The 16,467-nt window shown below is 38.2% G+C and overlaps 1 protein-coding gene across 1 annotated transcript in view; it reads right to left on the bottom strand.

Annotated features, from left to right (window-relative positions):
- The window catches only part of NYAP2 (neuronal tyrosine-phosphorylated phosphoinositide-3-kinase adaptor 2), a 271,888-nt gene that overhangs the window by 24,963 nt on the left and 230,458 nt on the right, over positions 1-16,467 (bottom strand). Inside the window, 1 exon segment of the mRNA XM_027514895.1 lies at positions 8,676-8,885. Coding sequence (XP_027370696.1) covers positions 8,676-8,885 — 210 coding nt within the window.

Below are 16,467 nucleotides of genomic sequence, written 5' to 3'. Positions count from 1 at the left end.
CTCATGCGTCCGTGGTCAGGTCTGGGTCAGGCAAGCATTTCTGCTGTTTCATGCTGTGCTTTCTCACATGCCTGGGAGTTGGCTGGCTGAAGGCTGAAGACTCTTGGCTTTCTTCCATATGTATCCCATTTCCCAGTGGGCTAGTTCAGGCTTGTTTTTATGGTGGAGGTAGGATTGGAAGCATTCATGGCCTCTTGAGGCTGAGGCTCATGACTGACACAAAGTCACCTCCATCTCATTCTATTGGTCAATGCAAGAAACAAGGATACCCCAGATTTAAGGGGTAAGAAATAGACCTTACTAGTTGATAAGGAGTTATTAAAGCACATTGCAAAGAGTGTGCATTCAGGAAGATGAGAACGATTGAGACTGTTATTGCAACTATAAGGCATCAAGCCATAAGAAAATATGGAGAAGAGTATAAAGTTTGGGAATTACACAGCCATATTAAACAGTTTACTACTAATCAGCTTTTAACAATAAATCTTTTTCATCTACCCATCAGTGAGTGAGCTGCACAGAGCACTTTATCCCCTCTTATGTGCCTAGGTCTTACTCATCATGCTAGTACCAAATTTAATATCACTTCCTCAAGGAAGCCTGTCTGAATTACATTCCCTTTTAGATGAATAAATCATGTGACTGTGCCCAGAAAAGACCCTAGAAAAGACTCTGATTCTAGGAAAGATTGAAGGCAGGAGGAGAAGGGGAGGACAGAGGATAAGATGGTTGGATGACATCACCGATTCAGTGGACATGAATTTGAGCAAGCTCTGGTAGTCGGTGATGGACAGGAAGCCTGGCATGCTGCAGTCCGTGGGGTCGCAGAGTCGGACACGAATGAGTGCCTGAACTGAACTGAACTGTGCCCAGAATTTCCCCCTTATATCATTTATAAGAATCTGTTAAACTTTACTCTCCATCTTTCCTGTTAGAACATGAGCTCTGGAAAGGGGAGATCAGGTCTACCCCACTTACCCTGCACCCCCAGAACCTAGTCCCTGAATATCACAGAGTAGATGCTGAATACGTGTTTGTTAAATATACACAAAGGGAATGAATGACTGAATTAACAGATGAATGAATGTCAAGTTGAGTAGTTATTAAAGAAATGTGTACCTTTGTGTATATCAGTGTTTTCTTGTGATTCCCATGTCCTTACTAATCTGTGTATTTAAATTTCATCCATTGCTATGAAGCAGAAAAGAAACACTATGAGAGTTTAAGATGACTTTTTGATAACTGTATAATACAGCAAGTAAATTTTAAAGCCTGTACCTGATACTTTCTCCAGATTTCATAAATTCAGACTCAAGAGAATCCAAAAATGGCCTTTACATTGACTTACAGTCTTTGTCAGAAATGCACAAATAAATGAAAGACAGGATGTTGTGGTCGTGTTCCTATTAGTAGTGGTCCTATAGCCAATTATATTCTGTGTGACTCAAGAAAACCTTATATTTGCAATGAGTTGAGCTTTCCAAAGGAAATACTCAGGTTTTGTCCTAGAAAAAAAAGAATTGGAGATCTTTCTAATAAAACTGATGGGAACACAATAAACCGTGGTCTCTAGCTATTACAAGTCAGATTTGTACCAGACCTGCTTATACATTTCTGAGTTTAATCCTCATAACAACCTACATGATGAGATTCCCTTTATCTTTTCTATAAAGATAAACTGGGGCATAGCAGTGTTACATGTTATTAACACCAAAATATTAATTTATTAACACCACTGTAAAGCATGGCTTACATAAACAAAGCGGGAAAACCACATAGATTTATTATGGTTTGCCAGGAATTATTGTCATAAATACTATTCCACTATCCTCAGTTCTGCAGCCCAATGCATGCTTCTCACGTGTTTTTCATTCTCTGAACTTGTGCACATAAGACTTTCTGGATAGAAATATTTTTCAGTTATGGTTGCCTGGAGGTTTATCAGCAAAGTTACCAATTATCCCAGGTTATCAAGTAAAGTATGTTTCAGAACTTCAAGAGGAAAGCATCTTTCTTATAAATCAACTAATCATCAATTTTCAAAGACTACACTCTTGGGTTCAATTGTATATAGTTCCCTTTCTTGAATCCTAGTTTTCAGTTGCTTATATTAAATGGTTCCCATTCTGCCAAATCTTCCCAGATATCCTATATACTATTAGGCCTTTGGCTAAAACACTCACATCTTTGTGATCTTTCCAGTCTTCAAAAACATGATTAGAATATGAAGTAGAGTAGAAAAGTACACTTGATCCTTGGAAGGAAAGCTATGACAAGGCGCATTAAGAGGGCAGAGACAGCACTTTGCCGACAAAGGTCCATATAATCAAAGCTATAATTTTTCCATTAGTAACATATGCATGTGAGAATTGGACCATAAATAAGACTAAGCACCAAATAATTGATGCTTTTGAATTGTGATGCTGGAGAAGACTCTTGAAAGTCCCTTGGACTGTAAGGAGATCAAACCATTCAGTCCTAAAGGAAATCAACCCTGAATATTCATTGGAAGGACTTATGCTGAAGCTGAAATTCCAACTCATTGGCCACCTAATGAGAAGAGCTGACTCATTGGATGAGATGCTAATGCTGGGAAAGATTGAAGGCAGGAGGAGAAGGGGACAACAGAGGATGAGATGGTTAGATGGCATCACCGACTCAACAGATATGAGTTTGAGCAAGCTCTGAGAGATGGTGATGGACAGGGAAGTCTGATGTGCTACTTATCTTCTTCATCCCATGTAGAAAGTCCTCATTCTAGATTTCTACTCAATTAATAATAATAATAAATGATTTTTTCAAAAGACCTGATACAATCCTATTTAAAGACTCAATGTGTCTCATTAATCTCTCCATCCTTTTTCTAGCTTGCCCTCATTTTTTGATCTCTGAATCATTTTAAAAGTAGAGACAATAAGAAAAATAATATGTTCAATTATAATCTAATTAATTTACATTCAATAGTTTTGTGTCAAAAGAAGCATAGTAATGTTTTAGAGTGGCAGGGACCATGTTTATGTTTTATATACCCTATAATGTGCGTATGTGCTTGTCCCCCAGAAAACATAACAGAGATGGATACAAGCTTAGAAACTACTTGTTGATGGATTTAATTTTTGAAATCTAAATTGCTGTGAATATAATATATACTGGTATAATTTCTACTTTTGCTCATTGTTTTCATGAGCACTGGCGTCCCAGTTCTCCACTACCCGCAAGACTCTCCCCTCTGCAGAATTTCTGATTTACTAAACAACAGTGACTTGAAAAAAATGCCACAGCAAACAGTAGCACCAGTAATTAGAACTGAGATCTCCTGATACACTCATCTGCTTTACTTCAGCATTTCCTTCATCCCTCAGAAGAGCTGTTAAGAACAACCATTTCAAGTGGCTAAACTACGTTTGTTAAAGCAAATAGTCTGTGACTGGTAGCAGTTTGTGTCTTTGTGTGCATACGTGTGTGTGTGTGTGTGTGTGTATCTATGTGTGTGTGTCAGTGAGAGAGAGAGAGAAAGAACCAGAGGCAGAAAGTCGGCTCACACAGAGAGGAGGGATTTAAAGTTGCAACTGGTGGAATTTGCATTCCTTTTGAGTGTCAGGTGTGGAGCTGTGTGATTCCTCGTTTAGGGAGGAGGGTTATCACCTGCAGTTCTAGTGTAGTGCAGGAGTATTCCTCATCCAGTGCTCCCACGTCAAGGATACGATAATGAAGAGAAAGTGTGAGGAGAAGAGGGATAAAGCGTAAATACTGAGTCACTCTCTTCTGTTCCAAAATAGCAAGTCCAACATGTTCTGTTCACATAGCTATTTACCTAGTCTGGATGAAGGCCATCTCACTGACGGAGGTGATTCTTTAAGGAGTGTCCCATTTGTTTAAAACCCCAAAAGTGAGTGAACTTTATAATTCAAATAGTAAACCTCTCCTTGCTAGTGGAAATATACCCTTTTCTAATATAGAATTGGCACATTTTAGGTCCTTTCTTTTTAGAAAAATTAGAACTACCAACATAACAAATATTTTCCTATTCTTCTTAGTATTCTGGCCTGGAGAATTCCATGGACTATATAGTCTATGGGGTAGCAAAGAGTCGGACATGACTGAGCAACTTTCACTTTCCCTCTCAAAATTGGAATATGAGTAGGCTTGACAGATAGGATTTCAACGATCTATGGGGCTGGCCAAAACGTTTGTTCTGTAACAGTTTATGGAAACCCAAATGAACTTTTAGGCTAACCCAGTATTTGGGAGGCAGGGACTTCTAAAAGTTCAATACTTGTAATGTTCTTTTAAGGATTATATCATGCTAATATGTTTCAGTATCACTGAATAAGCCCTAATTGGCAGGGACACTGTATATGCAACTCTATATTTGCCCCTGCATTTCACATTTCTTGTAAAATGGATACAAAAATGTCTTTATCAAAATTGTAACAAAAATCTTTTCTTCCACCTTATTTACTTCCTTCATAATCTAATATGGAGAGTGCGCAAAACGAAAGCTATCTGTGCTATTTCTTCTGGTCAGTAGTCAACTTATCACTCGACAAACAGAGCTTAAGGACCTAGAAGAGGAGATTTTTAGGTGCCATCAACTGAAAGAGATGTTTCAGGAGTTTTCAGTTGAAGGAAGTGAAAGCACATTATAAATTCAGTTTACACTCTGAATCTCCTAGAAGAATTATGTCAGAGTGTCAAAGACATATTACAGTTTACCCATTTTTAAGCAACATGCTGTGTTCAGTAAAACTTCATTTGTGTCTTATTTGATGGTTTTGTTTCCATTTGTTTCACAGGTGCTTCCTCTCTGCCCACACTTAGTAATGTCTGGACTCCCCAGGGTACAGTTTCCGGCTCCTTCTCATCTCAGTTTCTTGCCCTCCTAGATTAGAATCATCCAGGTGTATAGTACCAGCCATGTCAAAAAGCCCTAGTCTCATTCTCTAACATCACTAAATCTCTTTAGCTCTAGACGTACAATTCCAACTGTATGCTGACTTCTCAGTTAGACAACCCAGAGCATTTCCAAATTAACATCATTAAAATGTAAAAACTGGCTTTCCCATCTTAACCTTGCTCCATATCTCATGTTGTATAACAGAGAAAAGCAAATGTTACTCCTTATTGGATCTACTCCTTTAGCTCTATACTCTGTTCTGTTGTCTGTGCTCAGTCATGCTAACTCTGTGCCTTTTGTAAACTAATTTTGCCTATGAGACAAACATATTCGGTGCTAAGTCACCTCAGTCATGTCCGATTCTTTGTGACTCTGTGGGCTGTAGCCCCCCAGGTTCCTCTGTCCATGGAATTCTCCAGGCAAGAATACTGGAGTGGGTTGCCATTCCTTTCTCCAGGAAATCTTCCTGATCCAGGGATCCAACCCAGGTCTCTTATGTCTCTTGCTTTACCAGGTTCTTTCTTTACCACTAGTGCCACCCAGGAAGCCAAGTTTGCCTATAGCCTGAAATATATATACAAGATAGCACATTCTCAAGTATCTGATAATAGCTTCCCATTCATGCAAAGGTAAAAAGTTACAGAACAGAAAATAACACTTATCTTATTGGAGGTGTGCAGGAACACATTACCAGACCTGTCTGGACAGCTGCAAGTACAAAGGATTCTGGCACCAGGAAGCTGGCAGCATCCAGCCACACTCCCTCCCTTTTCAGAATAAAAAAGCCAGAATTCTAACTTGGGGAAGATGGTTCTTTGGGACACTAGTCCACCATCTTCTGAATCTGATGATTTTACAAGTAAAGTCACTATTCCTTGCCCCAACAACTCATCTCTCAATTTATTGACTTGTCATGCAGTGAGCAGTACAAGCTTGGATTCAATAACAATGCTGACTATGCTTGAAGCCTTGGTGTTATCATTGGGCTTTTCATGATGAAAACTAAATTTATGTTTTATCTCTCTTAAAAATATACAAATGACTACAAAAGTCCACCACATAATGTGCTAAACCTAACCACAATGGGACAGATAACTGTCCATTGCTTATGCAATAGACTGTTGATTTCATCTTCAGGTATAAAGCAGAGGTCTCTTTATGTAAGGGAAAGAAAGGCCCTCTATAAGCTCGTGGAAGTCCCTTCCTCTTCACTCAGTGACTCATCTAGAGAATGCTTCCTAGATTTGCCCAAGTAGATCAAAAAGAGTCTGTTGGAACATGATACTCAGAACCATGCCCTCAGCTTGTGATCACAAAGGTACCATCCAGGGTAGCAAAAGAGAAGAGTTATAGGACAGGAAGTTTCTCAGCCCTTAGTGACATCACTAAACAGTTACGATAATCTTGAAACCACCTACCTCCTGCTCTAGGCTATGGAGTCTTAACAGAAGCCAGGGTTACTTTCAGTTCAGTTCAGTCACTCAGTCGTGTCCGACTCTTTGCGACCCCATGAATCACAGCACACCAGGCCTCCCTGTCCATCACCAACTCCCTGAGTTCACTCAAACTCATGTCCATTGAATCAATGATGTCATCCAGCCATCTCATCCTCTGTTGTCCCCTTCTCCTCCTGCCCCCAATCCCTCCCAGCATCAGAGTCTTTTCCAATGAGCCAACTCTTCACATCAGGTGGCCAAAGTACTGGAGTTTCAGCTTTAGCATCATTCCTTCCAAAGAACTTCCTTTTTAACCACTGTTAATTGGTACTCTGTGACTGAAAGAATTTCTGCTTAATGCACAAGGCCCTTCACGATTCTTGCTATCTGGTCCCAACCTACTTTGCAGTTTTTTCTGTAAACCTTCTGTAAATCGTCACACCAAATGTGCTAGAGTCCATCCTACAGTATTTCAGATTTTCATTTAGAAGGCAGACATTTCTTCTGTGTCCTCCTGGTAAGCAGGTTTCTGATAGTTCAAGCTCTAGTTACCTCTGTAAGCAATGATGATTTCATCTATACACCAAAAGCCTCTCATTGTTTTCCCTGAAATCATACCCTCCCAAGAAAAACTAGCTTATTTCTCCCTACTAGGTTTGCATATTATTTGTATACAATATATTCTATTGCAATGGTCCACTCATCTGTCCTGCACTTGCCTTTGAGGCCCCATATATGAAGATGTCTTACTCATTACTGTACTCACAGATCCTCAAACAGTGCTGTTACATAATAAACATTCAGCTAATGCTTCTGGATTTTATAAAATATCTGTGGTCACAACAGGAGCAAATACTATACTTTTTTTTTTTGGATAGTGGCACAAACTTAATCACTAAAAATATATTAATATTAAAAACATTATTGATACTAATATATTAATAACCAAATAACTAAAAACAATACAATTAATAATATACTAATAACAAAATAACCAAAAATATACTAATAAATAAACTAAAATGAATCACAATTCCCAATAGAATAGTGATGTCAACCTTCTTTGGGAGTGGCTTTTATCCTACAAAATTCCATTTGTTTCCTATGTTTTTCTTCTTCATGACAAAATGAACAGATATCTTCTCATATACCTATAGATATTTATATTTTATGATCAAAAATCTATTTTTAGATTTCTACTAAATTCACATGTTCCTTCTCTGAAATTTGAACTCACACTATCAAGCTGATGACCCATATGATTTGTGATATGGCAATAGCACTGAAGCTTTTAGTTACATTTAAGTCTGAGGAAGCTATTGTTCTGCCTCGCCTGGCTAATGTCCTGGAAGCATCCTTTTCCCAATACATATATCATCCATCCTGTTCCAATTTTATCTTGTGCATGACAGTCAGAGACCCCAGGCTAAATTCACGCTAATTGCTTTCCAAGATGACTATCAGAGTTGAAAAGAACATTAAAGGATTGGTCTTTCAGAGTCCTAACACTCTTAAAGAATAGAAAGCTGAAAACTACAGGCGTCTGCCTGATTGTTGTTTATTTCAGTTAACAGTTCTCTGTGAATCCACCATGTCGATCAATCAATTCAAAGCACATATATTCTGTGTTTTTAAAAATGTTGTTTAATAATATTTATCTATCAATATTGCTGCAATCCACAAGGTTGCAGAGAGTCAGATAGGACTTAGCGACTAAACAACAACAATTAACATTGCAAAACTGCATTTCAGATTTTAATTTCAAGTTGTGAATTTAAGATGTATTAAATTATAATTTTGTAACTCTTTCAGCTTATATGGAAACATAGTACCTTGCCCAATGACCAGTTACTGTCTTCATCTTATGACATCAGATGCCTTATAATATGTACACTCTCTATTGCCTTCCAATCATCTTTGCTACATTTTTTTCTCCATGTTACTTCCTATTTATTTTTCCCAGTAGTCTAAAATCTTTTTTAAAGCAAAGGAGGCATAAACTCTAAATTACTTCAACTTTATAAAATGAAAACTGCTTTAGATGAGCCCCTAGTGTTTTTTTTTGTTTTGTTAAGAAATTTAGTACAGATGGTTAGAATTGTCAGGGTTGCTGCATTGTACAGCTCTGAAAAGCACCATTCACTTCTCCATCATCCATGTGAAGAATGTTCCCTGGAGTGTACCACATACTGTTCCCTCCTTTTGTGCGAAGGGCTACTTACACTGTCTCTATGAGTAGAGACAGAGATACCTGCGGTTATGATTTTCTAAGGGATAATTGCATAAAAACAGTTTCTAGAGCCATGAGGACTTACCATTTGGGGGATTACTCTCTTTCTTACCTGAGCTGTGGTTTCCTGCTAGTAATGTGGGGCTCACGGAGCATCTTCCCAGTCTGCTGGTGACCACAGGTGGCCCAGGGGTCCCATCCCATTCCTGAGCTTTGATAGGCTCTCTGGAGGACGATGCCCCATGATGGCCTCTCTCTTTGCTGTCCAACTTTGGTATTGGCTCCGTGCTGTGGCTCCGAACCTTCAGCTCCTCTGTGGATTCTGTGTATTAACCAGAATTATATTCTCTTAAACAAAAGTCACATCCTCCCCAGATTCCTTTAAAAATTAAAGAATATTTAATGTTTTTCTAATTTCTAGCAAATATTTAATATTTTATAAAATATTTTAATGTATTTTTGGAAACTTAGGTGTGTTGGAGATGATAACATTTAAATAAATCCGGGACACATCACACAGGCCCGTTTTTCCGAGCTTTGCAGGTTATCATCAGTGAGAAACAGTTATACCTTTGGAATGGAGAACCTCAATGAACCTTGAGTATTCTTCAGTAACTCTTCCCGGGTGCAAATCTTCAAGGAAATTTCATAAAAAGCACTTTTACAGTCCTTCTCTTTACATTCTCATTGTGCTACCCACCTGTGACATAGATTTAGCCCAGCCACTCTACTACAAAGTGCTTTTGCTAAAATCACCTAGTGCCTTTTAGTTGGCAAATTTAGAAGACACTTTAAGCCACTCTCTTTACATCATTACCATAAGAGAGTAACCAGATTAATCTGCATATTACTCTCTTATTGATATTTTCAATTCTCTTGGCGTCACTGATGGCCATTTCTCTGTGGTGTGTTGTCTAACACCTTTTCTGTGTCATTCACACCTTCTCTTCTTCCAAGTGTCCCTTCCATTTGGGTTGTGTTGACTAAAAAATACAGTCACAACTTGAAAGAATATATTCTTTCTATGCTTTCATCCTCCAGGATTCTACTAGCAATTGTTGGAGGCTGGTGGTTTCTGAATAGTTTATGGGAAGGCTGGACCATTCTCCTGAGCTGTGGACTTTTTCATCCAACTGCCTACTGGATGCTCCATCTGGATGTCCCTTAGATAAAACAAATTTAACATTTCACACACTGTGCTGACACCATTTCTAACTAAACTAATGATTCCTTCTGTTCTGCCAACCATCCAAGTTAGAAACTTATCTATCTCTTTTTTAACTGCTACTCTCCAATCCATCAGTCTGCAAATTCTACAGATTTTATCTGTGAATATCTTGTTTTACCTTCTGTTGCTCTTTCTATCATGTCTATCTCAGCAGTTCTGGTTCAAGCTCTAATCATCACCAAACTTACCTCCTTGACTCTGTCTTTGACTTCCCAAAAAATAAGCTCCATATACTGCCAAAGTGATGGTGTAAAATGCAAATTTGATCAAGTGTTTTTTCAGGGACTAGATGTGATAGCCATTCTGTAAGTCATGTACATTAGTATTTAAAAGCACATATAGTTTGGAATTAACAGATAGATACTATATAGTACTATAATATTATACATATTATATCTGTGATATATAAAATAGATACCGACAAGGACGTACCAGATAGCACAGGGGATTATATCAATATTTTGTAAAAATCTATAAAGGAAGAGAATCTGAAAAGAATATATATGTGAATAGATAGATAGATATTACATATGTATGGCTTCCCTGATGCTCCACTGGTAAAAAAACCTGTCAATACAGGAGATGTGGGTTTGATCCCTGGGTTGGGAAGATTCCCATGGAGAAGGACATGAAAACCCACTGCAGTATTCTTGCCTGGGAAACCCCATGGGCAGAGGAGCTTGGTGAGCTACAGTCCACCATGGGGTCGCAAAAGAGTCAGACATGACTTAACGACTAAACAACAAATATAAAAATGCATCTATATATAATATATATACATTTCTATACATAGAAATGTATATAAACATTTTTATACATATATATTTCTATACGTGTATATATACATTTCTATACATATACATTTCTATATATAGAAATGTATATACATATATAAATGTATATATGGATGTAAATTATATATACATATATAAATTTCTATGTATAGAATGTATATACATATATAAAACTGAATGACTTTGCTGTACATCTAAAACTAACACAACATTGTAAATAAACTACTCTTCAATTTTTTAAAAAATAGCTTATGGGAAATTCTTTTAAAAATATAATCACTTCCTAATTTTTAAAAGAGCATATGTAGTAAATAAATATGGTTTAGGAGTGATACCAGCTTGCTACATTCAGAATAATGTTATTTCAGGGAACTGATGTGATAGTCATTCTGTAGTGCATATAGATAAGTATTTAAAGACAAAAAACAAAAACAAAAAATGCAAATCTATTCATAATGTATCCCTGGCTAAAATCCTTCCAGAAGCTTCCTGTTACAGAAGTATGTCTAAGGTCCCTATGACCCGCATGATTCTCCATCTCACTCTTTGCCTCTTTAACTTTTTCACTTCCTACTTGAACACTGTATTCAAGAAACATCAATAAATTAGCTGTAGCTTCTTCCTCTCTACTCCCTCTCCAACAAAAACAATGCTGGTTTCCATAGCTACTATCTCCTACCTCACCTGCACTGAAAAACCCTTATGTCCTTTCCTTTCATCAGAGAACTCTTTCCTCAGTCATCTTTACTCAGTTTAAGTATCCTTTGAAGCCACCCTACCTCATATATAGCCCATGGTGGGATAACATCTCTGTACTGACATTGTCTTGTATCATTTTTTTCTGTGTACTTGTTCTTCTTAAAAGGCCCCGAGTTCTTTAAAGGCAGGATCTGAGTGTTGATTTTTGCTTTTTTTTTCCATTGGTGCCTCTAGCTCTTAGCATATTGCTCAGTGGGTATGTAACTAACTCATTTATGGAATAGTTTTCCTAAATCCTCCGGCATCTTTCCAATGTGTGTAGGAAATACAACATTCCTAATGGAAGATGGGGATCTGGTGAGTGATACAAATGTATTCAAGTGGCACAGAGCTAACGGTATTTGCAAAAGTCTAATTACCTGACAATCACAAGCTGTAAAGTTTGCCAGGTTGAAAGTTTAATTCAAAGAAAGAATCTTTGAGAAAGAGTATAATGAACAGTGACAGAAGAGGTTCAGAGAATCTGTATTTTGTTGTCTCTGCATGGAAGTTCAAACGCTCATCATCTTCCAGCAGTGTGATAAGACAAATGTCATACTTCGGTTCCCTGTGATTTGAATCTGTGGGGCAGAGATAGAATAGTTTGTAATACAGTAAGCAGCTGGGAGAGGGATCTGAGAGGCCTAGCTGGAATCCTTAGCCACTGTGGCCACATGGCTGGTGACCCATGACACTGAGCCCTTGGCTTTTCCTTTTGGATCTCTGCTTTGCTTAACTACAAAACGGACGTAAGACCAGCCCTGCCTAATTTTCCCAATTTAATTTGAAGGATCTAATCATATCCTACATTTTTAACATTTTAAAAATGAAACAGGGCCACACATATTAAACAGAGTATTCATTAAAAAAAAAAAAACTACGGCAATTTGTCCTTCATGAATTTATTTATTCTTTCTATGTTTGTTTTGGATAATCACTGAGAGACTGAAGATACAGATGTAAACTTGCCAGACCACATATAAAAATAGAATTCTAGCTGATCATCTACAGTGATCAGTCTAGAAAGCTAACCTGCAATGCATAAGTCAGACTTGTAGAGACTTTGGACTGCTATCTCTAGCAAACTGCAACCTGTGTAAGAATTGGCCCAAAACAGACAGGATTTGATTAAAAACTGTCAGCGTCTGCAGTTTTTATCCCCGCTTTTAACATAGGACCAAACAGAGAAAGTCAAATATGTTCCCCTAACAATAACATAAGATACCCTGCTTCTGGGCTTCCCAGAGATGGCTCAGAGGTAGATATCCACCTGCTAATGCAGAAGACATGGGTTTGATCCCTGGGTCGGGAAGATCCCCTACAGAAGGAAATGGCAACCCATTCCAGTATTCTTCCCTGGGAAATCCCATGGAGAGAGGAGCCTGGTGGGCTACAGTCCATGGGGTCACAAAAAGTAGGACAGGACTTGGCAACGAAACAACCCTGTTTCTAGTTTAGGTTGCCTGCAACTCGCCTATGCCAACTGCCTCCACTGGGGGCATACCCGAAGCAGTCCGTTTTCCCACTATAAAGCTTTGCACTTTCTCCCTGCCTTGAGTCTCTGCCCATCCTGGTGGCTGACTGCCTTGCTACAGCAAAGTCTGAATAAATAGCCCCGTGTGTTCTCATTTGTTTGGTCTTCACTAATTTCCACATTACTGAGGTCCCTTCCAGAGTCAAGATGCTATGAAGTTGTATAAACACTTGTCAAAAATATAATTCTATGAGACAGAACATAAACCAGGAGGGCAGTTCCATAAAACAACCTCAGAAAGATCCCTGGACCCATTTATAAGCTTAAGTCCCAGTTATACTGAAATCAAATATAAGAAAAAAATATTTTCAAACTAATACATCCCAGCAATTAATTACAGCAAGACAATTTAACTAACAATTGCTTTTCTGTGCCCTGAGTCAAATGGAATAAAATGAGTATAAGAAAAGAACATCCTAGACTATTTCCAAGCTGTTTATTCACAGTTTCAAAGAAAATGTGACTGGCTTCCAAATGTCACAGCCTCAGAACCTAATGACCCATCTGTTTCACCTCGCTTTCTCTTCCAGATTTCAAACTTAACGTTGGGATGTTTGCCTTATTATCACTTTCTAGGTTTTATTCCCCTGCCATCATTAAGCAGTTAAAATTTTTTCTTCTCTCTCTCTCTCTCTCTCTCTCTCTCTCTCGTGCGCATGCGGGCGCGCACGCGCACACACACACACACACACACACACACACACACACACACAGTCTTCTACCACTGGAATTGAAACTAACCAACTTAAAAAAAAATGCTCTAATTTATCACTGGGTTCAGTACTGTTCCTACAGGTTCGGATACTATTTTAAATATGAAAGGCTGAGGATGTATGTCAAGCTTCTCCCTCTATACCAGTCTCAGTTTCTTTGTTCTCATTCAAATTACTCACTTACAGGCACCAGGGAAGTGTCACTTTGGTCTCAAACCTCAACTAAATAAAAGCCCAGTACAGCTTTGGGAACAAAAAGGGTTCTTTTTTTTCCTTTTCTCCTTTCTTTGTTTTCAAGTCCCAGAAGTTAGACTTTAGTGAACTTTGGCAGGTATATTTAGGGAAACCTGAACAAAAAACTTGCAGAAATCATACTACTCAGCCTTGTGCCCCTGTACCTTCATATATAAGTAGAAGGCATATCTGAAAAATCAGTAGGAAAATCATAAATGTACTATTGAGCATTTTACTGGAGAGTAAACCAGGTGGTGATTGCAGCCATAAAATTAAAAGACGCTTACTCCTTCGAAGGAAAGTTATGACCAACCTAGATAACATATTAAAAAGCAGAGACATTACTTTGCCAACAAAGGTCTGTCTAGTCAAGGCTATGGTTTTTCCAGTGGTCTTGTATGGATGTGAGAGTTGGACTGTGAAGAAAGCTGAGCGCCAAAGAGTTGATGCTTTTGAACTGTGGTGTTGGAGAAGACTCTTGAGAGTCCCTTGGACTGCAAGGAGATCCAACCAGTCCATTCTGAAGGAGATCAGCCCTGGGATTTCTTTGGAAGGAATGATGCTAAAGCTGAAACTCCAGTACTTTGGCCACCTCATGCAAAGAGTTGACTCATTGGAAAAGACCCTGATGCTGGGAGGGATTGGGGGCAGGAGGAGAAGGGGACGACAAAGGATGAGATGGCTGGATGACATCACTGACTCGATGGACATGAGTTTGAGTGAACTCCAGGAGTTGGTGATGGAGAGGGAGGCCTGGCATGCTACGATTCATGGGGTCACAAAGAGTCGGACACGACTGGGCAACTGAACTGAACTGAAACCAGGTTTGCCATAGATGTTCAAGAGCAGCTTCCTACAAAATGCATTTCCTAAATAAAATAAAAACAATCTTTAAAATAGCTGTTGACCAGAGACAAATGGAAAGCAGACAATTAGACTAAGAAATACTGAAACCCAAAGAAATCTATTCAGAGGAATAAGGATGTTTTATCCATATCCATATCTCTCAGTGTTTTCTTAACACCTATTGAAAACAAAATTGATTTTAGTAACAAACTTTCCTAAACAAAATGAATCTTAAGTACCAAGGTACATTTTTATGTGAAAACTAAGTTCTTTCAGTTTAGCTGAAAGAACAGTTAAGCTCCAGCATGTAGCAAGAAGTCAACCACAGAGAAATTGCTCATCCTCTATCATGGGGTGTTGACTATTGATCTAAACATCTGATTCTCACACTGAAATCTCATCTTGCTATATAAAAGCACATATTAATGCATTGCATTGATCTTTCAGACTGCGTGTTTTACATATTATTGTCTTAAACGTTTTACAGTGTTTTGAAGACTGATAAATAAGGTTAAAAGATCAGGAGTCATCATTTCATGACCAACATATTCTCTATAGGATGTCAGTCCATCACTCTTCATGCTGCTAACTCTGAAGTCCTTTTTCAAAGTTTTTCCATTTCTCTGCTGCTTACGTTGTCTAATGGCAACCCACTCCAGTACTTTTGACTGGAAAATTCCATGGATGGAGGAGCCTGATAGGCTACAGTTCATAGGGTCACAAAGAGTTGGACATGACTGAGTGACTTCACTTTCACTTTTACTTTATGTTGTCTCTGAGCATATCTTTGTCTCTCCAGCTTCTAATTCATTTCTCTCTCTTTTCTGCCCTGGGCCACTTGCAGCCACATGGCTCCCTGGATGGGTGTCAAGGCCTTCCCCCAGATCTGCTGCTCACCGGACACTGAGTTTTCCCTGAATCCTTGTTCACTCTTTCTCATCAACATTCAATCTCTCAACAGTGACATAGCACTAAAGATTCTTACAGATTTCCACCACCTAAAAACCCCTTTCAAGCTCTAGAGACAAAGAAAACAATTTGTTCTGATGGACCGTTACCTATAGCTGTCTGGGGAACCACAATGGTTTAAAATGGACAGTTTTGTCATCTCTCCAAAGTTGTTTTTTTAGGTTGGAAAGGTCATGTAATTACTAATTTACACATATGATTTTCCCACCAGACCATAAATTTCTTAAGACTAAAGACTACATCTTGCATGTTGGTACTTAATATCGAATAGACATCAATGAAAATCAAGGGGATGAATGAATGCATCCCTGTTTCTTCACTCAGGACAGTGAGCTTATTAGAGTGTAAGTCCCAGATGTAACCCTATCTTAGACCATGACTCAGCCTCTCCACCAACCTTTCCAAACTCAGCCAGCACACGGACCATGGCAGGAACCAATAACCCTCACTGACAAACAAAAGTTAATTCCTATAGCCAAAATTATTGTTTTTTGTTAATGCATACATGTTTTTTTATTGACTTGCTAATGGTAGACCAGAAAATAAGTAATCTGTCTGAGTAAATAAATATTTATTTGTAAATATGACCAGTAAACACTGTTTTCTTGGGGAGACATAAGATTATTTTGATTTTTTGCAATATTTAAAAAGATTAATTTACCTTATCACTTAACTGCTTCCATGAAACATCTACATGATTCAGATGACTTAGACAAGAGACTTTTAAATTTGCGGTTTGTGACTGTTATTGTATTCAAAATTTCACACTTTCACACAGAGATCTCTCAGATTCAAAATACCCTGGAAATATAGAGACCAAAGCTCATGTTTCTGATGAGAATTCAAGT

Source organism: Bos indicus x Bos taurus, chromosome 2 (genome assembly GCF_003369695.1).
Source record: "Bos indicus x Bos taurus breed Angus x Brahman F1 hybrid chromosome 2, Bos_hybrid_MaternalHap_v2.0, whole genome shotgun sequence".
NCBI classification, from domain to species: Eukaryota; Metazoa; Chordata; class Mammalia; order Artiodactyla; family Bovidae; genus Bos; species Bos indicus x Bos taurus.
This window is presented reverse-complemented; position numbering and strand designations above follow the sequence as displayed.